Raw genomic sequence first — 21985 nt, 5'->3', positions numbered from 1 at the left:
GAGGGAGCTCCACTTTGTGTGTGTGCGTATCCTAGACCCCAGTGATGAAGGTTGATCGCTGGCCCTGTTAGGTAGCATTGACGTCTCCACCTCAGAGCTGGCACACAGGGGAGTTATTGATTAGCATTAAGCATCCATGCAGATGGCCAATAAAGAGCAGGTGAGCCAAAGAGGGTCTGGGGAGTGGAAAAGGGTGTGTGTGTGTGTGTGTGTGTGTGTGTGTGCTGAGCCTGCTGGAAGTAGTGAGACAGAAAATTGGAGAATAACTGATTTATTAATTTACATTTCTGTTTCGGTTATATGCCTTTTAACATTATTTATATCAAGAACTAATTTTATTGTTTTTCTTTTTTTTTATTGTCATCACTGCTGATTTATTAGAGATGTATTAGAGGATGGGAGCAAAGATGTCAGGGAAGTTGAGGGAATAAAATGCAACACATGTCGTAAGCAAGTATACATGAAATGAATTGTCTCGGCTTCTAAATCCACCAGGAAGCCACATTTTCCAGCATTTCTCATGCGCCTGCTTCGGGCTTTAATATGACACAGGTTCCAGCACGCTTGTCAGGTGTTATGCATCAGTCCACAACTTTCCTGTCATATCTGTCGCTTGGAATATACTCTAGATTTCCCTGATCTTCAGAATACACACACGGTATTTCACAGTATTTATTATTCATTAAATAGACAATCTGTGTTTAGCTTGTTCTTGTATTTAGTGTGTGTGAGTGTGTGTGTGTGTGTTTGGGGGGGGGGGGGGGGGGGGTACTCTTAGAAAAAACAAACAAAATGAAAACACCAAGGCCACCTTTAACGTCATATTTATTGTTATTCAGTTACTCAATAAAACATATACAGATATATACAATATGCAGGAAAACAGACGACTGCACTTTACATATTATTAAAAAAAGAAAACAAAAAAAAATCAGTTTTTAAATTGCCGTCACAGTCCTCCATCTATTGTTTGAGAAATTCAAATTCAACAGAAGCTTTATTTAAAGATTACAAGATTGCCTAACACACAGCAAATTTTCTCTTATTATACATGTGCAATACCAATAATCTTTTTTTCAATTCCCTTATTTATCAGTCCCTTGACCTCCATTTTTTTCTCTTTTTAGTTTCCATTGGCTGAGTTGTATACAAGTGGTTGAGCTCACAAGATCTACAGAAGAGAAAAGCAGAAAAAAAAGTATAGAATAGAATAGAATGAGGGAAAGACATTCTCAGAAACACAAATAATAGAGAGCTACAACAAATCTTATGATTTAGAGCAGCAAACGATAAAGGTTAAATTTCGCGTTGACAAAGAGGAACAACTTTGTGTTCACAAGGAAAATTGCTGAGTTACATTCAAGCGTAATCCCTCCTCATCCTGCCTTCCTCTCGTTCTCCTTTTTAGTATTTGGGGCGTTTCTGAACCAGTGGGCCATATTTAATTGTAATGCAGGAGTCAAAGGCCAGGATTTGATTTTTTTTAAATTTTTTTTTTATTTTGGGGGGGGCAGAGTTTTGACTGACATATGCCGAAGTTGCCATACACATTACAAAGGCAATCGTAGCTAAGTTTAAGAACAGACAGTAATATAAGTCATAAGACTAAACACTGGTATACAATCAAAGCCAATGACAACTTCACCTCTCTTGTTATGCTTCTCGTTTTTGCGTTCTCCTCCTTTAACTCCTTTAACATTTCTTATTTTTCTTCAACCAAGAAAAGAAAAGAAAAATAAATGATTTGAGGTTTTCCAGATGTGGGCGTCGTCGAGTAGAGCCCCGTGCTGTTATTGTCCAGCAGTTGGTGAGAGTTTTCTTAAGTGTGACTGCATGTATCAGAAAACAAAACATGGTGTTCGAGTGTCTGTGAGCATGTGTGTGTGTGTGTGTATGTGCGTGCACGTGTGAGTGTGTGTAGCTGTATTTGTGTTGCATTTGTGAGTGTAAATGTCTTTCTCTCCCTGAACAGGCAAGAGCGGCACACAGTCGTTCCATCCACAAATTAACATAGTCGCATCCTTATCGTGGTTAAATGTCTCTGAATCTCTCTTTCTTGATATTTTCTGATCTTCTTTAATTCGTCCTGCTGGGTCGTCGTCTTCTTCTCTTCTTTTCCCCCCTCAAGTTAGTGCCGCCACAAACGTCCCAAATCGGTTTGAGATATCAGAGTGGAGAGAGCGCCACGACGAGACGGGCCCCCCTCGGCCTTTACTGTCCCCGAGCTCGTCTGTGCAGTGGACAGACAGGCACTGCAGGTGGTTTCCTCCACTGCTCCCACCTCCTACAGCCCCCGGGGCTCCGGCTCCAGCCTTACTCTGGGTGAGCTCAGATTCTGCAGACAGACAACAACAGAGAGGAAGCGGTTAATTAAGACAGCAGAAAAATGGAAAAAACAACTTCAAGCAGTTGGCATTCTCCGATTCAGACGAACCATTTAAAGTACACACTTTTAATTAAACAAGTGTCATCTTCACATCCCACTCTAAATCTGCACTGTGAAATTAATTCAACATTATTCCACCACCCATCAATAAGACCCGAATAGGAGGATACAAGCAAAAGCTCCCCTCTCCTCGCATCCGCCTCCTGTCACTTGATATAAACACGTGAAAACACGGGCGTACGTTAAATGTAAGCGCATATATTTTGGACGCGACCAGGCGCACAAATCTGGAACCCTCCTAATGACCTCTGGTCAGTGGGCCAGAGGGTACCGAGACACCTGTCCTTTAGCCCTGCTTGACCCAATTTACTGGTATAATGATCGTGCCCCAGTATCGACCCTGTGTCACCAATGTGTGAAGTGTCATAATAAATGGTTGCACAAAGCCTCGGGAGAATCCATATCCTGGCTGATTATGTCACATGTTTTGTAAAAGAATTAATAAATAAAACAAATATATATATATAAAACCCTCTTTGTTCTGTTCAGTGGAAAAATTAGCCAAGAGAAGATTTTTTTTTCATTTAAATGTGGCACATCACAATTCATTAAACATATCTGCCAAGATGCAGACTGTAGCAATCAGAGAGAAAAGAGGCCAGAAATTAGGAAAAGTTTGGAAGCAGACACATAAAAAAACTAAAATAAGACAAACACTAGCAAAGAGTTAGTGCTAGGGCTAGGTGTTATGACACAAGTGTTGCATCCTGTGTTTTGGGCTCTGCCTCCAAGCGAGCCCAGAGCAAAGAGAAAATGCGTATAAAGATGTTAAGGATCCTTCACTTAAATCAGTCCGATTAATCTCCCATCTCCTCCCCACACAAAACATACTCTGTGCGGATGGTTGAAACGGATCGGTGTGCTGCACGAAGACGAAGACCTTTGAGGTGCAGGGACAACTAGATGTCTGAGTGTAGAGACAGGTGGAAAACAGCGCTGACAAGCTGAGTTACATGCGTCAGAGAAAGGAGAGGCTGTGATAGACGACAGTCTGGGCACAGAGGCTGCAGATCACAACGCACCAGTCAGGCTAGCGCTCACCTAGGAGAAAAGAGAAGCATCGCGCCAGCCCCTTTCTCATCCCTAACCCTGTGTTCTCTTTTTGCTCATCCTCCTTTGCTTCTTAACCATGTTTTATTTTTGCTTTGCTTACCGTTTCCATCTCCCTTCCTCTCTGCCCTCACAAAAGGCTTAGGCAGCAGGGAGTTTACAAAATGCAGGCAGAGAGAAGGCCGAGCTAGACTAGTTAAGACCATGCAGCTAGGACAACCAAGAAAGGCAGGAAGACATGCAGGCGCTCAGGCAGGCTTGCCCCCCAGCCCGTCTGGGCTGCGACCACTGGAATGGAAAAGTGGGGGGATTTGGTGAAAGGTCAGGCAGCCAAGCCTCCCCGTTGTTCTCCATTTCATCTGCATCTCTGACTGCCGGTCTCTGTGAGCTCTTCTCTCTGTCTCTCTGTCTCCATCTCCCTCCCAAGGACTAGAGACGTGGTGTAAGTGGAGGCTGAGGGTGCAGGGGGTAAGGGAGAAATGAGGATTTAGAGCGGTGTTGGTGGCGGTTGTGACAAGATCTCACATTTGCCAGAGGGTCCAGTCATACACCTCAGCACGGCTGATCCCCAACCCCTGCCAGTATCGCCCCCCCTCTCCACCGTAACCACTCACACTCCCTCTTCCCAGCACTGTGCCCTCCAGCACCCGCCAGCAGCTCATGCTAGCTGGGCACAGCAGGGTCCGCACCGGCCTGAATAGGCAGCCAAGCGTTCCCGTGGCTCACTGCTGACACACAGCAAACTGACAACACACGCACCCAAAAAGAAAAAAAAAACCCCACACACAACACGCCAACCGCTGCTGCCACTGCCATACTCACACAAGCCCTCAGCTGCTGCTCCACGTGCACACACATACGCCTGACTACATATGGACGTGCACGCAGAAAGACACACACACACGAGCCCGGCTACACACATTACTCAGCTTCAACACAAGGACAAAGGTGGAAAATACACAAAAAAATGTATGCATAGTCTAATACAACAAAATGGATATTTCCCACAAACACAAATGCATCCTTTCTATATTCTCACAGTTTATTTTACACATATACAAGCATAAAAATACTACCAAACACAGGAGAAAAAAATGGGATGATTGCCATTTAGCATTAAAAACATATGCAAAATCCAACACACAAACACTTGACCACCACATGATCAAATATATTAGTCAGTATGAGTATTATGAGAGAGACTGTGATTTTATGGGTTGGGGGGGTTAAAAAAAAAATCCTGACACTACGTTTAAATCGCAAGCATTATCCATGCCGACGGATTTGTTCAAAAGGTGGAAACGGCGGTGTGAAATTCTAAATCACACCAGACTAAATCCCAAATCACCATGACATTTTACAAGCAGGAAAATCTTTTTTTTTCTAACCCCCCCCCTCCCTCAATAAGATCTATCTTGTTATGGTTGTTCACTGACGAAGGTAGAATTCATATCCACGGTAATATCTCAATAATAGCCTATTCATCTGAAGAGAACAAGTGCTTAGCTTCAACAAGCAAGCGGGGAAAATACCTAATAAAACGGAAACGGCACAAGCAGCTGCGCCGAGCCACAAATACACCTAAATATCCTTAACCACATTACAGCCACAAAAGATTACCAAAGTGATGTGTTAAGTAGGCACTGAATTTAACGTGATGCTCTTATATCACCATATCTCTTACCCCAAGTGCGGTACATTTTTATTTGGTGCCTGGTGATGATGTTCCCACACACACACACAGACACACACACAAATGCAGGCACAGCAGCAGCAGGGTTGTGGAGCTGTCTCACAGACACAGCCAGAAACAATTTACAGAGATGAGTAGAGCTCGAATGCCATGAAGGCAGGGAGCACAGCGCACAGCTCTGGTTGTCTGGATGACACCAATGTGTCTGGGAGCTGACGGCCTGACACGGGTTTACATGTCATGCCGCACACACTCAACACACCAGAAGCAACGCAGGAAGGTAAACAATGGCTGCTCCGAGTCTGTATCCTCTACCCATTAAATAATAAGTATTACAGCGGCAATTAATTTTTTTTCAATTGCTCTTAAAAATAATGACGACTGACACTGACGCACATTTTGCTTTTTTTTTTTTAAATTAACTGATAGAAAGAAAAATAAATAAAAATCAATGCATGCCACATATTTGAATCTATAAAAAGCCTCCTTTTTGGTCTTCCATCACACACATTTCCCAGGACTCAGGATGTCATGCGGCACGCATGTGCAACCCCCCCCCCCTTTTTTGCTTTTTTTTTTTTTTTTAATCCCGAGCTCTAGACTTCCATGACGACACTTCACCTTTAACCTCACGCTCCTGAGGCCGTGACCCCATCCTCTCTGAACACAAACCAGACCAATCAGAATGCTCCACTTGCTGCGAAAGGAAAAAAAAACGAGAAAAAAAAAACACACACCCAAAGGCCTCCGCTCCTATGACAGTGTTTGACATCAGGTCAGATTCCTTTAGCATAACAACTAACACTATGGTGTTGTGTGAGGAGTCTGTCTTTGTCAGCACAAAACACCCGTTACAATCCACAGAGAAAAAGCCACAGGAAAAGAAGGGCAAGAGTAAAAGTTTCGCATCTCTTCAGGAGTCAGACATAACCAAAGATAAGCAGAACACTTTGCAATCTTCATTATATGGTTTCAGTGAAACCTCAGAACATGCCAAAAATGATCTGAAGCGGTTAAGCCAAATAATATCCCTAAACACAAAGAAATATGTTGAGGCAAGCCTTAATAAAGAACGGTGGGGCTAACAAAGGTACTGTCCCAGGTATCCATGCACCGGGGGGGGCTGCCTGCAAACTCCCCCTCATCTCCACCCAACTGCCGAAGTGTGACCTTTCCCTCAGAGCAGAGAGGATATCTGCGGGGAGCAGGGGCACATTTCTCAGGCAAGGGCACAGGGGTTATTTTGGTTTGAATTTCCTCTCTGTTCTCTGGCCTGAAACATAAAGTGGGGGGAAAAAAAGAAAGAGAGAAAAACTTGCCCAGGCAGGCTCTGCCCCCAGCATTTGTTACCTTCTCTCCAACAACACACCCATTGCCATCTCCTCAGACTCATACCCACACAAACGCACGCACACACGCACACCTCTGCCTCTGGCCACAAGAAGTGCTTAGGAAACCAGACACAAATCAGAACATGGGAAGTGATTTAGTGCCTCCTTCATAACTCACAACCATGTCCAGGACCTGTCCAACATGTCATCCAAGTCAGTGACATATTGATCTACTTCACTGTCTCTATTTTGTTTCACAGCACAGCACTGCACGCTTCGGTCTTTTCGGAAGGGTTCGCGCACACATGAAAACAAAGGCTACTCGAGGATGTTTCGCATGCCTTTGGTTTTTGTTTTGAGCTAAAACAATAATGTGCCTAATTTCATTTTTCACCACAACCTGCCACACACACAAAAACAAAACAAAAAAACCCCCAAAACAACATGTACAGTGTAAACAGTAAAATATACAATATTTTACTGTTTATTTAGTATTTTTCTAATTGGTGTTAAGTAGTGACAGTTTTATGGGCAGACATATTTGAAGAGCTATAGATACACAGCTACACTGAAAAAACTGAAAAAAACTCCTACACACAGACTAGAATGAACAATGGTTGTGGTGCATGAAAGTGATGGAAAAATTGAATTATTTTCTCTTCCATAAATGCAAATGGTAGCTATTACCTCCTCACTCACCTCGTGAGCGAAACCACAGATGTTCTTTTAAGGGGGAAAAAAAACCCAACACACACACACAAAAAAACTTCTCTCTATCTCTCTTAGTTTCTCTTGCCCGCCATCGGTTTCTACTTCTGTCTCCCAAGAGAAACAGCTCCAGTGTCATAACTCATTTGTCAGTTCCTCAATACAAATTAAACACTGCCTGACGACTACCTGTATGGCACATAACATAACCGCTGCTGGCAGCATGACAACATCTACACCTCTGAAAAAAAGAAAAGAAAGTAAAACACACACACACTTTTTAAAAAGCTGCACTTGAATAACAGGGAATACATGAACCCAGGACATCTTTCGGGACCTTTGCATCAAACTGATTTTTGGGATTTGGTTTTTTTTAAATGTGTGTGTCTTCTTTGGACCCCTGTGTCGCTAAACAAGACACGTGGACATTTTTGGAGGCTTGCCACTTGCACCCACATTCAAATGCTTGGAACTCCTCCCTCTGTGCATCTCCTAGGTATAATCAGCTTTCCATTCCTTGCTGCTTCCAAGGAGAATATTTACCACATGCTGAGACAAGTTTCATTTTATTCTAACACCTTTCCCCAGGGAAAACAAAACACCGGATGGAGGTTCTATTTTGAAGAGTTGAAACTCCAGCAATGCAAAAAAAAAAGTCTTGACACCTTGGTTCGTCTTTTTCTCTCACTCTCTCTTCATCAGTCACCAGCACGCGTCTTTAATAGGCTTCCTTTGACTGTCTTGCAAAAATCCCAAGGAACATGAAAACCACGCGCACGTCGCACGCAAACAAACAGATGACTCTCAGAAAGTGTCCTAAATCTAGACGCTTTAAATATAAAGACGGATGCATTTCGATACTGTATACTTTACACTCAGAGTAAATACTCTTAAATGTTTTCAGCATGTTAGGAATCAGTGTGCACGCGCTCCAACGGCAGAGACACCTGAGATCTGAGGATGAAGCCGTGGACATGACACTGAGTCTAAATAAATCAAACTTTATGTCCACAGCAGGCAAATGCATATGCAAGTTGCAGTGCCAGCGCGCACACACACACGCACACGCTAAAGGAGTGAAATTTTTTTTGACATTAAAATATTTTAATGCAATTGTTTGTTTGTTTTTTATGTCCACACTACAGACATTTTCAAGTGTTGCCCTTTTCTTACATTAACACATCTGTGCTGCTAAAAACTAACCGTCCTTTACAGCTTGGATGAACCTGTCAATAACCAAGTCAGCTTGAAGTAGTCACTGGAAGATGAATTATGACTTTCGGAAAACAATATTAACAATGCTAATTGCTATGATTATCATAATGATGAAGTGCAGAAGTGTGCGGGCGAGGCCTGGTGGAGGAGTGTTGTTGGGAAAAAAAAAAAAGTCGATATAAAACACCTTGTAATGACAGGTAAAGAACACAGACTGCCCCAAGCTGGGTTTTTTTCCCTCCCCCCTCCACATTTCAAGCACGTGCCAATCACTTTCTTCTATTTTAGAAAAAGGAAGCACAAATTACTGGTGTGATTTGAGGAGCTGTTGTCGTACTGAAATGTCAAAGCCAGGTAGTCTCACAGGATTGTTCTCCATGCTATCAATACAGCCTCCTTTTTTGTGCTTTAAGTACTTTCTCATAGGTGTGATAAGACGAAAGCTCCTTCTTTTCAAAGCTGTCAAAGTCAGAGTGACAGATTTGATCATTATTAAAGCTGTTTAAGGACTGACTACTGAGCGTGAAGAGTGAAAACTATTCTATGAGGTCAACTGTGAAGTGTGAAAAAAAAAAAAAACTGTGTACGGGCCAAAAAAAAAAAAAAAACAGTGAAAAGTAAAAATAAAAATAACTGAATCACTTCCTACGCCTGCTGCTCGCCTGTTATCTTGACTATGCACGACTTTCCAAATGAGCGGTCAGCTTCTGGCAAAGATATACAGAAGAGAAGGGAAGAGGAAGAGCGTAAAAAAAAAATGCTTTTAGAAAAAGGAGAAATAACATTAACTGACATGGGAAAGTTGGTCGTGTACACCTAAAAACTTCTTCCTCCTTGCTAAACCTCCTTGAGAGTTCGGGGAAGCCGAGCAGCACACCAGACTCTGCAGGCCACGGGGCTTATAGCAACTGGTATTGCTCTGCCTGGGCGAAAGACTCGCGCTGCACAACGTCACTTAGATAGGAGGCCAAGTATGGGGTCCAGTGGGGGACATTACTGCCACACGCATCACTTTAACAGGCACAGAGGGACCACAGAGATGTGAGCCGGGATGCACAGATATCAGCACTCAGAATACAGTTCCTGTAAGCACAGTTTAGCTTTTATCTGCACACTCAAGCATCCAGTAAGTTACACACTGCTTGTAAATATCAGCACTGGGTCTTATTTAAAGCATAGCAAGATATATAGTTCCTGAAATCCTCGTGAAAGACAAATACACACGGCAACAGCAATTAATCTACACTTCCCTACTTTACATTTGAGTGAAATGGTGATCAGAGATTGAAAAGCTTCAACTTTAAAGGAACCAAAGTGATCCTTGACCCCCAACGCTGGTCAGTCTCACCTCATCAGATACAGATATCCAAAGTACACACAGCCTGCTCATTCACCTGGTCCACTTCTCAAGGTAAATTTCTTGACACAACTGAGTAAAAACACTTTGAGCACAAAGCCTAAAGTTTCTCTAGAAATAAGCCATTTTTCATATAGAGATACATTCTCAGAAAAGATGAATGCCAGACAACTGAACTAAATTTCAAAGCATTTTTTTCACCTTTAAAACAAGGCTTTTATTTATTTCTGTTCATCATTACTGAAGTTTTTGATTTGACACAAGAATAAAAAGAATCTATGCATAATTCCAAACAAATACTAAGACATTTGCTGTGTGTATATGCTGTGGTGAGGAAAGAAGTGTGTTTTTTTGGAAGGGGTCAGAAAGAGAACTATTTGACCTGCAAGGAAAAAAATGTAACATGGCTGCAATTCTTTTTAGCCAGGACGTACGACTCACATGACAGTTATAGTTCCACAGCGTAGAAATATCTTAACAAGTCATGTCGTCTTTGAACATTCGTTAAAATATCCCAATACGTGAGGAAGAATCATTTTTACTGGAATTACACGAATTAAGTTCTTCCTAATTAAAATGGTCATTTTTCTATGACCCAGTTAAATTTCGTTAAGCCTAATGGACTAAAGAATCGCCTTGATTTATTTTACATTAGTGTCACTGGCATTATCTTGCCAGTGGCAGATTTTTGTTTACAAGGCTGAGGACTTATAACTCGACTCAGTGGTGGAGATGGATATTTTTTGCAGTGTGAAAAGCCTGTGGGATGTTATGGAACTACACTGTGGGCTATGACTTATCTTAAATTATTATGTTATTTTGCTCCCTTCTGTGTAGCCTAAGCATCAGATTCAATCTTAAAATCCCCCTCCCCCCTCTCAAATACACCTCCACCCTTTTTTCATCTTTGCTGTCTGAAGCACTCAAATGAGAAACTGTCAGGAGCCGTGATTTGTGCTAACTAGCTATCGATCGCTCCAGAGCTGCATGCCTTGTGTCCATGCAGGGAGGGCTGAAAGAGGAAAGGAGAGAAGAGGAGGAGAGGAAGGAGAGGAGAGAGGAAGGAGAGGAGGACTATTCTGCCTTAAATTACTGATTTTTGCCTATTGAAAATTTTTTAAATGTGCCATCAGCGCCAGAGGAATTAAAATAGTAAATGCAGCAGGATGAGTGTGGCTGACTGCTCATCATTGTTAGATTTGCTCAGTAATTATAATCAAAATGAGTTACCATTTATAAATCTCTGACAACAGAAGCCTCTTTAATTAAGAGGAAGCACAGGGATAGGTGAGCAGCAATGCACCAGTTTGGCTGATTCTGGATCACATTAATATGCAGCACACCGCTTGTTACAGTTACTTTGTGACCGGGTGAGCACAAAAAAACCTAAATGGTGAGTCAGAGTGCTTTTTAGATGTAATGCCACCACTGCTACAGCGAGACGTCCTGTGCTCAGTTTCATAAACAAGTGTGCCTGGACTCCAGAGTCCGCGCGATGCGCGTCCCCGCCCCTCTCTCTGCGCTCGCGCCGATCAGAACAAAGAGGCGTTCGAGACGCGCGAAGCCACTCGCGCAATTATATAACCTATCCATATTATTATTATATATCAAAAGATGCAGGGGCCTTTCAGCGCAAACCCGCCAGTGTTCAACCATTTAAAAGCTTGTCCGTCTGCTAACACCGACAGACGCCTCCGTACAACGCTGTGGTTTGAAATGAGCGACTAAAGAGCCCACACGAAAAGGAAAATAAAATGAGAATGAATAGACAAGTAAAAAAAGCAATAAATATAACACCAATAATTAAAGTAACATATTATAATACACAAAGCTTCTCTTAATGATGCAGTTACACTGCAAAAACGACGTGATTATGACTAAAGCACGTGATGATAAATCATATTGAAGCATCATAAATTTAGCTTTTTAAAATAAATGTATTTTATTAATATTATTAATATTAATAATATTATTATAGCTCTAACAGCTAAATAATATATTTATTTGTCTGCAATTTTTATTTAGAGACACTAAAAAATACAAAAAAATACAAAAAAAATATTATTAATAATGATAATAAAGAAGATAAAAATCGCACTGTATTCATAAACTACGACTGCAGTTTAAAAAAAATGATTCTGTGCCTTAGAGTCAGTTTCTTTTTCCAATTTCATTCAAAAACAAACCAACCAAAATAAAGTGCTGTAAATAGTAAAAATATTTCTACTTTGACTGTGTGAGACAGTTATTTTACATTAGTCAAAAGGGACAGGGAGCAAGACGAAACAAACATTTAACAATTAAAAAAAAAATTAACTCTTTCATCTTTTTCGCCATTTCCATTTCCCACGTAAAACAAAACTGAAAGTGAATGGCATTAATATCACCATGCTATCTAATCTCCCGTCCAACAAATGTTTAAAAAAAAAATCCTCTTTCAGCAGCTCAGTATTATCTCATGGTAATAACAAAAACAAACACGTAACAAGGCGAGGGGGAAACCCCGCTGCGAAAACGCATATCCTCAGAAAGCTATTAATCTTACAATGTAGTTGTTCACCCTGAAAACCGAGATAAAGAGCCACAGGAAATGTTTACTTTTCTTGAGCTGCTCTTTTGAAGTGCCTCTGGACTGAAGAACCCTATAAAATACTTTGCATGGATGCACGTTTATTTTGCCTATTGTTATTTCGGTTCTTATATAGATATATACTAGTGTGTGTGTGTGTGTGTGTGTGTGTGTGTGTGTGTGTGTGTGTGTTTTTATTTTTTACATTTCGTACTACAGACCCAATTCAAAAAAGAAAATATTTTTTCTTTGTCTTTCTCTCTTTTCAAGACTATGAATGGCTCTACTATTAAATTTAGTATCCTCCTATAAACGTTAAACCTCTAAAACTCAAAGGCCCCAGTTAAACGGAGATGCTGCTTCCTGCCTGCGCAATGTGGACAAAACGTTGTCTCTTGTAAGTGTCACCTGATAATTTTACATATTTATACTGGTGGTGTTATCACTGCATTTCAGATTTAAAAAATAAATAAATGACATTTAAGAAAGAAAATCTGTTCATTTGTATATTCATGCTCTGCTGATGTAATGTGAGTGGCATATGAGAGAGACTGTGACGAGGGTGAAAGAGATTAATTAAAACTTAAAGAAAGAGACTGTTTCATTTACCTTCTTTACTGCTGTTCTGGCTCTTATTTTTTTCCCAGGGTCCCGTGGCCTTGTCATCCTCTGACCCGTCCATCATAACCTTGTCACTGGGCACGTACCAGGTGGCGTGCTGCTCTGCCATGAGGGTGTCAAGGTCAATAGTGCCCATTGAGCCCTTCCCAGCATCCGGGCTGCAGCTCGCCAGCTCATTGTCTCCGTTCTGTGAGGGACAGTCGCCATTCTTTTTGCCTGTCTTCATGGCCAGGGGCTGGTCTTCAGAGATACTGAACTGCTGCCGCTGTAGCTGGATTTGGGCCTGCAGAATCTCCAGAGGATGGATTTCTTCCTGGCCAGAGGTGCTGGATGGTGTGCGTACCTGTTCCACCCCAGGAGTGCCCGGGTGGCTGACCCCACTGGCCCCTGTGCCCACACCAGCATTCAGTCCATAGGTGTCTGGCGTCGAGGTAGTATGATTGTTAATGCCCATGCCAAGGGGCTTTTGTCCATTTATCAACCCGTGGTCACTCCTCTGCATTTTGGGTGAGCCGGTGATTATAGGGCTGCGATTAGGTTTGCTGGCTGAGGCCCCTCCTGTGTCTGAGCTGGAGGACACCTCATCCTCATTGCCATAGTGGGTGCTGACATCTTCAGAAAAGTCCACTCTTGGTGAGCTGCTGTCAGACTTGGCAACACTTTGAATGCCACTGTCTAAAGAAGACATAAGGTCAGCCTGGTCCCCCAACATTAGGTCACCTCCTTTCCCCCAAGAGGGCGATTGGAGTTGTTTCTCATGGGGCGTGCCCCCACCCCTCTCCCCAACGCCAGCCGAGGGGGTCTGCTGGCCTGGACTTACAACAGGGTTACTATTATCAGAGGAAAAAAAAATTCCAGGGCTCACATGTCCACTGTCTCTTTTTCTCCTCCCTCTCCCTCTCCCACTCCCTGTTGTTGCCTTCCCCTCACTGCACGGGGTAGCGTCCATGTTGTAATTTGGGGAGAGGGCACTGGCTTCCCCCTGCACCGTCTGGCTTTGACTTGCAGGCTTAGAGTTGCTATTCCCAGTGCCAGGCATCTGGCTGTTCTGGGAAGTGCTGCTCTGAAAATATTCAGGACCAGCACTGCCAGTCCCATTAGATGTGCTGCTATTAATGTCCTGCTCAGTCTGACTCAGTTTTCGCTTGCCCTCATTTTGGTTCTTCTTGTTGAATGTTACGTTAAGATTGGGGGCCCCTAGGCTAGCGATCATGTTCTGGCAGGCTGTAGAAAGGGCCGCTAGGCAGCTCTGGCCGAAAACACTGTCTTTAGAGCTGGTTTTGCTGAAGTTCCCAAGGGACAGATTTCCAAGCTTACTAACAGACGACCGCTGGCCTGGGGGGAACTCAGACTGAGGAGGGTAGTTGCCAGGTGAGGTGCTCACCCCCTGGGGAGCACTGTGAGCCGGCCCCTGACGGTTAGCCCCCCCATAGGGAAAAGCTGGCTGTGCTCCCATTGAAGGTGCGGGGAAGTCAGCTGGCCGTCTCTCTGCTGGTGCATTTGGATGTCCTGCTCCTGCTCCCGGAGACTGCATTTGTGTGAGGTTACCCATGTTGCCACTGAACTGTGAGTGCATGCCTGGGGAATGAAGGTTCTGCACATGTCCATCTCCTGGTATTCTCATGGGCTCCTGCATGCCGATCCCCGGCCTAAACATTATCCCAGCGCCGTTCTGCTGCAGCCCCATGTCATGAGGCCCTGACTCATTACCCGCTCCACCCATACGCCGTGACATCATTTCTCCTGGTGGGTGGGACCCCTGAAACCAGGAGTTCTCCTGAGTTACATGAGGATTTTGCCCATCAATGTTGGGCATCCTGCCACCATTCTCCCTGTCAAAGCCAGGATGAGGCATGTTCCCGACTGGGCCTCCATGAACCATTGGGCCTGGAGGTACATCGCCATGGTGACCCAACTGCTGTAGACTCGGCTGCCTCATTCTTTGCTGCTGGTTGCGAGAGGCCATCTGCTTTATCATCATAGCTGCATTCTGGCGCTGCTGCAGAGACTGCTGCTCGGGCCCTGGATGCTGCAGCGGACCTGGTCCAAAACCTTCATTCACGGGTGGGGTGAACTCTCCAGGAAGGCCGGGGTAGGCAGATGGAGAGAGGTGGTTGTCCATACTGCCACACCAGCCCTCGCCGCCATGTGCATTAGGAAAGTCAAATCTAGGCCTTTTCGCCATGTTCATATAAGGAGAGTCAAAGTGTTGGAGCCTCTGATTTGCAGGCTGTTGGGAGGGAGGAGGAGCTGGCTGTTGCATATTAAACATGGGGTCCCCGTAGGGGTGCAGGCCCCTATTTTCCAGTCTGTGAATGGGATATTCAAACTGGTTGTGTTGGCCAGGCATCATGACCCCTCCATCCAGAATGTTAGGGTTAGTAGTGCCGGGCTCAGCCTGAGGGGGTCGAGGGAGGCCAGGGGGGCATGAGTTCTGTCTGGCTATCAAGCCAGCCTGTTGTTGTTGCTGCATGAGAGGATGTCTTGGATTGACCCCAGGCTCCATTCCCACGGGCACTTTCCGGCCATTTCCAAAACGTTCAAAAAACACTCCGTGCTGAGGCTGCTGGGGCTGGGGTGGTGGCGGGTGTCCCTTAGAGATGCCCTGCATACCTGGTGTCCGTGGCATGCCAGCGTTCCCTGGGAAATTCCCACCGGGAACTGGTCTTCCTGGCCCAAAATGTGGTAACTGAGATTCTGATTCTGAAGGAGAAAATACAGGTACATCAAAATGTCCAGATGGAGGTTCACTTGGAAAGTTATATTCTAATCCCTCTACGGCTCCTTGGTTTGGCAGCCGCCGAGGCTCCAAACCATGAGACTCAGATGAGGAGGATGAGGAAGAAGGAAGACCGTGAAAGGATGCTGCTCTATTAGGTGACTGGTCCAGGGGGAGACAGGGAGCAGGGACAGCGTGGTTCCCACTTGGAGGGCCATGATGTTGAAAGTCAGGCATGTTACCAGGCCGCTGCTGTGGTTGCTGTTGCTGCTGCTGGGGAAAGCCATCCCCCGTCTGTCCCTCAGCAAGAGGATCAAATCCTTCTCCAAAGCCCTGCTGTGGTCCCATGCCGTTATTGTTGTTGTAGCCCATCAGCCTGCCGCCATGCAGGCATGATGACCCTGGCTCTGGGCCTCCAAAATTCCCACCGAAATGGGGGTGATGTTGGTGGGGGTGGGGTTGATGCCCGTGAGGATGTCCTTGATGAGGTTGCTGGTTGTTAAAAAATCCATGCATTGGTCCTTGCCCCTGCTGCTGCTGAAGTCCACTGCCTGCATGCATGTCTGAGTGTCCCCGCGGGTGAAAGCTCCCGTACTGCTCACCATTCATGTTCATATTGAGCCCGAGCATTTGCGGCTCGCTCAGAGGGCCCATGCCGGGTTCAACGGCTCCCGGCGGGCCTCCAGCATGAAAACCGGGGCCTTTATAATGGGAGCCCATGTTCAGTCTCTGTTGGTTTATGTTTCTCTCTGACTGGCCAGGGTTTCTGCTATTAATTTGAGAACCAAACTGCTCCAGCCCAAACATACTCCCCTGCAATCAATCCCACATGACGGCCAGTTTGCCAGACATCGGCACACTGTCTATTTTTCCGTCTGTCCCCAAAAGGGAAAAAAAAAAGTAAAAGAAAAAAAGATACAGAAGAACTATTCAGATATTTTTCGAATCTACTGATTATGACAATTTATCTCATTTAAATGTCAAAACTCACCAAATAGGTTCTCATTGCTGTGAATATTTATCCAACTTCTCCAAGGACGCAGAGAAGGGACAGACTGTGTCCAAATACGCACGTAAACTGTGTCCCTGTTCCCGTGTGAATGCAGCACACTACTTCTCTCTTTGATTAAACAAACGAATAGAAAATCCGTCTAGTAAACTTGCTACACGAGCGACCTATGGCATTCCGAAGTTTTTCTGCGCGCATTTCTTCGGGGCGAACATGGCACAAATACAGCTCGCTTACAAACTAAAGGGTGAGCGCAGAGGACTCGAAGCAATCAAACGGGCAATAACTGCTTCTTTCAGCTAATTCATTATTCCATTCTGATGTCAAATGTCCCAGAATGACTTTCTGAATAAGGTCCCATGCTGGAAATAAAGGTGGGGGAGAAAAAAAGTCCAGGCTTTGAGTGAAGAAAATCTTTCTTTAAATAAATACTGCCCACCGACGTCCTTCAAAACATCAAAAACGGCCAAGCAGGCATGTAGCCAAAAGTCCAGTGTGATGGAAAGTCCACAAACACGACTCTCCAGCCCAGCCGCGGGTGAACCGGGGCGTCTGTTTATGCGACCTAAACCCGGAGGAGCAGCACGGCGCGCGCTACCCGCACTCCACAACTACGGAGTGGCTTGACAGCATCCTTCACCCACTGCCGGTCATGCGCTTTGCAGCGAGGCGCCGATCCCAAAGTCCTTTCCGTGTGTCTCGATCCTGATGCGTGCGTCCCCTCCGTTTACCGAGTCTTGTCTGGTGTGGTCTGAGTGCACTTGGGAGCGATTCACAGATACACTCGCTGTCCGCTCTACCACTTGGCGCTGTGTGAGATCAACGCGTCCAGAGGATCCAGCAACAAGTTTTGCATTTCTACAGCCACTGCCATCCACGAGGTTTCAGCCAATCACAGAGACCACAGAAAGCTTCGAGGGCGGGACAAACGCTGTTAAGGTGGTCCGCAGAGTAAAAGCGATTGTAAACTCGTGCGTGTGCGTAAATTCGACTTCAAAAGTAATGTTTTGCCCCAAAAGAAAGCACAAGTGGGGATATGCACTAGATGGGATATTGCGGCTAAAAACACAACATTAATAAAAATAACAGAGACTTTCTGCCACACTGGCGTATACCATAAAATTATATTCTGATAAGGAATGGAAAAATGAACTGAATAAGACTGCGTGAAGTTAAATTCTACCTAATGCTGTTCTGTTTGCTCCTTTAGACCTCTCCACTCACGGTCAAATAGATTTTTTTTTATGAATTAAACAGAGTGATCCACGCAGTATCCAGCGTGCTTTTAACTGTTTAGGCTAGAGTGCAATGACAGAAAGCCTGATTGTAAAAGGATCTAGTTACACCAACTGAGGGGTTAGACGAGTGAGCAGGAGTTCACAGATTTTCTAGCCTACATTAGAATAATAGTAACGACTACCATGATTTGAGAAGAACTTGCACACATCCTTAGTGCGGAGGTAATAATCCGAAGGTTGGATTTGCTCTCACGTGTAATCAACTGCGTAAACATTCACAATCTCAATCTGAAATCTATCAGGAATAATGAAACTTCCCGGTATTGAGCTCCGTAGATTGATTTATGACGCCTAGTCGGAAATACAGACAAAAATCCGATGCAAGGATAAAAAGGCAGTCAGACTAATATTATAAAGTGTCGATCCACACCTCGACGGCCAATCACACTCTCCTCATTCCAGCATGTTAAAAAAAAATCCCCCTTAAAAGACTATCTGAACTAAATTATGTGGACGGTATTGGGCCGCGGTTCCGATAATCAATACTGTTCTCTTAGTATTATAGTCTTTAAAAGGCAACATTTGTGTAAGAACAGATAAGGCTGATTTGTTTTTAAAGGTTAATTAGAGGCCTGCAACAGCCTAGGCTATCTGTGTAAGGTTAAGTAGCGCCATATCCAAAGATAAGACATAAAACTGCCAGAACAGCCCATATTCGTGTTTTGAGACAATAGTCACAGCATAACAAACATAGTATGAGCGGTTATTACCCTCGTCAAATATCCGAATAATGCATTTGTAAGAATTAGAGCATATCTGAGTAAGAAAACATATTATATTTCACACAGTGTTTTTAAGGCTTATCTGAAATTTATTTCGTGTTATGTGTTATGTAATTCTGAATGTGTGTTCACGCGTGCAGCTCACATATTTGCTTATGAATGTATTTGGTTCGGGATATTTTACACCTCTTGGACACGGTACTTCTCGTGGATTTTAATTATCCAGTGCATTTGTTGTTTCTTACCAACTTACAAAAAGAACAATAAATGTTTAAAAAAGCACACACATATGTATTCCACATGACCTTCCTCCTGCATTTAATCCCGGTGTGAACAGACAAGGAAGTTTTTCTTGTCTTTAGATTTTTAAGGACAGTGAGGTTACTATAACAAAGGCGAGCGGGTATTTAGAACAAAGGGAGCGAGCTGGTAACAAAACGCACTTTTATTCACCAAATATGGAGAGTTTCTTTGGTCAGAGGAGAAAACCATATCATCTTTTCTCGACACTGTGGGAAGTGGGAGAATTTGGTGTTAATACAGCTCTATACCTTTGGGGTATCCATGAGGACTTTTACCAAACAGACACAGTGCCACCTAGCGGCTGGTGTCAAAGACAGAGGAGAACACTTGGTCAGACTGAAGCTTTTAGATATTAGTTTTACATACTTGAGTGTGTAATGCTCTAAACTGCTATACCGACGCAGTTTAATGCACTAATTTATTTGTAAACAGCAAATATACTGTTTTCAAATGAATTATTTCAATACTCAGAGGTATACTTTAACTGGGAAGATGGAAAGTAAATGTGCGGCTACTGTAGTGTGACATGGTCATTCAGTGGAAAGTGCTATTTAAGGTAAAAAAGTGATATTTTTAATTCTTTTGTTCAGCGAGGTCAGTGTGTTGCCTCTCTTCAACAGCCACAACGCACACACAACAAATATTTGATGGGATGTATATAATGTTCAAGCCTATTCAATAATGCACAAGCTACATTTCTCCTCAGTGTTGTGGATCATGAAGAGGACAAAATATGTTTGTTTGTTTTTTTAGTTTTTTTAGCTCTGTGTTCTGAAAAGAAATAACCGGCTCTGTATGGCACAAACTTTGATTTAACAGAAGCAGACAGAGTGCTCAGCTTTGCACCTAGAGAAAAAAGAGGGGAGGGGGGTGGTGGTTTATGTAAGGGCTGAACCTGGAAGCAGGTCAGAACAAGGCACTCAAATATACGCATGCAAACGCACTTCTTGAAGCTGGGAGAAGAGAAGCTCGTGTTACAGAGCCAGTGATGGGTAGTGGCTGTGTTCTGAGGGAGGCTTGGAGTGAGAGGGGGACGGAGAGGGATGCTAAGTTGTTCAGATGTGCTGAATACTGTTGTGTTATTGCTGCTAATTCACACTCATGTTAATGGGCTGCCTCCGTATTCCAAAAATCATGTGGATCTATCATGACAAGAATTTTAGCCATGAAACCTGAAAGTGTGAGCATCACTGTGTGCTTTAGAAATCAGGATTCATGGGTTTGTTTTTTGTAAATGGGTAAAGACTAGGCTGTATCCCAAAACCCAATTAAGAGCATTCGAAGCAAATATTCTGCAGCTCAACAGCAACAACATCAAGATATTGTTCTGTCTGACAGTAATACTAATAACCCTGTGATACAGAGCCCGCTAGTTCTGTCTACACTGTCTTCTCAAATGGAGACAGACAAGTTAAGTATGACAAACTGATGGCACGGTCTCTTTCCTCCTGAGTCCCCAGTGATGATAAATGCAGCCCAGAGCTACTGCTGCTGCTGCTGAGGCGACTTCATGACAATGGAGAGTCTACAGGCTTTCAAGCACTGTCACAATACCACTCTTTTCTACAGTGATTTAGTACTCAATTTGTCTCAATATTTTACTCAATAGGACAAGATAGCAGAAGTGGGTGCCCTTTTCTACCCTTAATTCAGAGTGTTAAGCTTTCCTCAGCTAGACATATATTACTGTGGGGGTTGCCCAAAGAGACAGTTCCTTCCCTTGTTGGGGGTACAGTGTCCTGTGCAGCTCAGGCAGTGAGCAGCAGAGCGTCAGTGTGTCCTCTGTGGGCCTGTCATTCAGATGAGCCATCGCAGCTCCCTGGGTCAGGATGGGTTAAGCGGCATCTGTCATCCAAAAGAACCACCATTGTATTAAGGGGAGGGTGGCAACAGACACCCCCTCCTCCTCTCCCCACCCCACCCCACCCGCATCGCTCGACTCCGCACCTCTCTCAGAACAACAGGAAAGACTCAGGAGAATCTCTGGGGCTAAACTTGACCCGAGCCCGGAGGATGAGGAAGCGCTCGTGACATCACTGCTAACCCGCGTAGACCAGAAATAACTTTCCTCTCCAAGAAAACCTGCAGCCACTGAGCAAATGTGGCCCCCCCGGGGAGGGGTCACATACACAAACACGGTAGGCGTGGACCAAACTGTGAGTTTAAATCTTCACTTGTGCCACTTCCTATAAAAACAGAAGTTCTACCAGAGTGTGTTGTCTTGCGGCAGGAAACGCAGCCATGTGGCGCGCAAACACTAGAGCAACTTTTTTTTTTTTCCTAGGTGTCGCAGGCCTACACGATTCATTTTGACAGATTTCAGGATACTGTGTGCTTATGCAATCAAGCAACAAGCCGCTATAACAAAGTGTTTGGAGCTGTAAACACTGAGGCTTTCTTTGGTAACGCGCCTGGATGTCCTGCTGTGTCAAGTCTCGAGCCTCTCTTTGAGATCCATTTCTTCCCTTCATCTGTTGCAGTATCTATTTAAACGACAGGGGCTCACTCATGACATGTCCCTTCATCTTCCTCGCGAGGGAGACACATGGACGGATGGATGCATGCCTACTGTAGACTACTGTGAGCTGCCACTTAACAGGAGGTGTGTGGGCGAGTCTGCCCATCTCCCCTTTTAGAAACAGCATTATTTGCTTGTTCTGTGGCAGATATAGCTGGTTTCCTTGCAGCAGGCCCATGTGACTATTCCTCCACAAACAATAAAAAAAAAAAGAAAAAAAGAAAAGGCAGCTATCTCAGGCAGCAGACTGGTGGCTTTTCCTGCTCTTTAGCACAGATTCCGCTGTTATTGTGTGACTCTCCTGACCTGCAGGTCGCAGAAAGTGCGGTCCACGCTGGAGTCACCAAAATGTGTAGGAAATTTTTGTCTTATCTGCAATCTACAGTAAAGAACTGTCATTCAAAGCTAGGCCAAAATGAAAGCAGC

The 21985-nt window shown here is 44.1% G+C and overlaps 1 protein-coding gene across 2 annotated transcripts; it reads right to left on the bottom strand.

The window, feature by feature from the left end:
- Positions 1–808: 808 nt before the first annotated feature.
- On the bottom strand, positions 809–17571 carry mn1b (meningioma 1b). Of its 2 annotated transcripts, XM_005473181.4 has the most exons (3): positions 16701–17571; positions 12979–16584; positions 809–2335 (listed from the first exon to the last, which is right to left on the bottom strand). In XM_005473181.4, the coding sequence occupies exons 2-3, from the start codon at positions 16514–16516 to the stop codon at positions 2124–2126; spliced, it is 3750 nt and encodes a 1249-aa protein (XP_005473238.1). In that variant the 5' UTR covers positions 16517–16584; positions 16701–17571; the 3' UTR covers positions 809–2123. The 2 variants fall into 2 exon arrangements, with proteins under 2 accessions (XP_005473238.1, XP_003445632.1); XM_003445584.4 differs by lacking the exon at positions 16701–17571 and having other exon boundaries at positions 12979–16694.
- Positions 17572–21985: the final 4414 nt, after the last annotated feature.

Source organism: Oreochromis niloticus, linkage group LG12 (genome assembly GCF_001858045.2).
Source record: "Oreochromis niloticus isolate F11D_XX linkage group LG12, O_niloticus_UMD_NMBU, whole genome shotgun sequence".
Classification (NCBI taxonomy): Eukaryota; Metazoa; Chordata; class Actinopteri; order Cichliformes; family Cichlidae; genus Oreochromis; species Oreochromis niloticus.
This window is presented reverse-complemented; position numbering and strand designations above follow the sequence as displayed.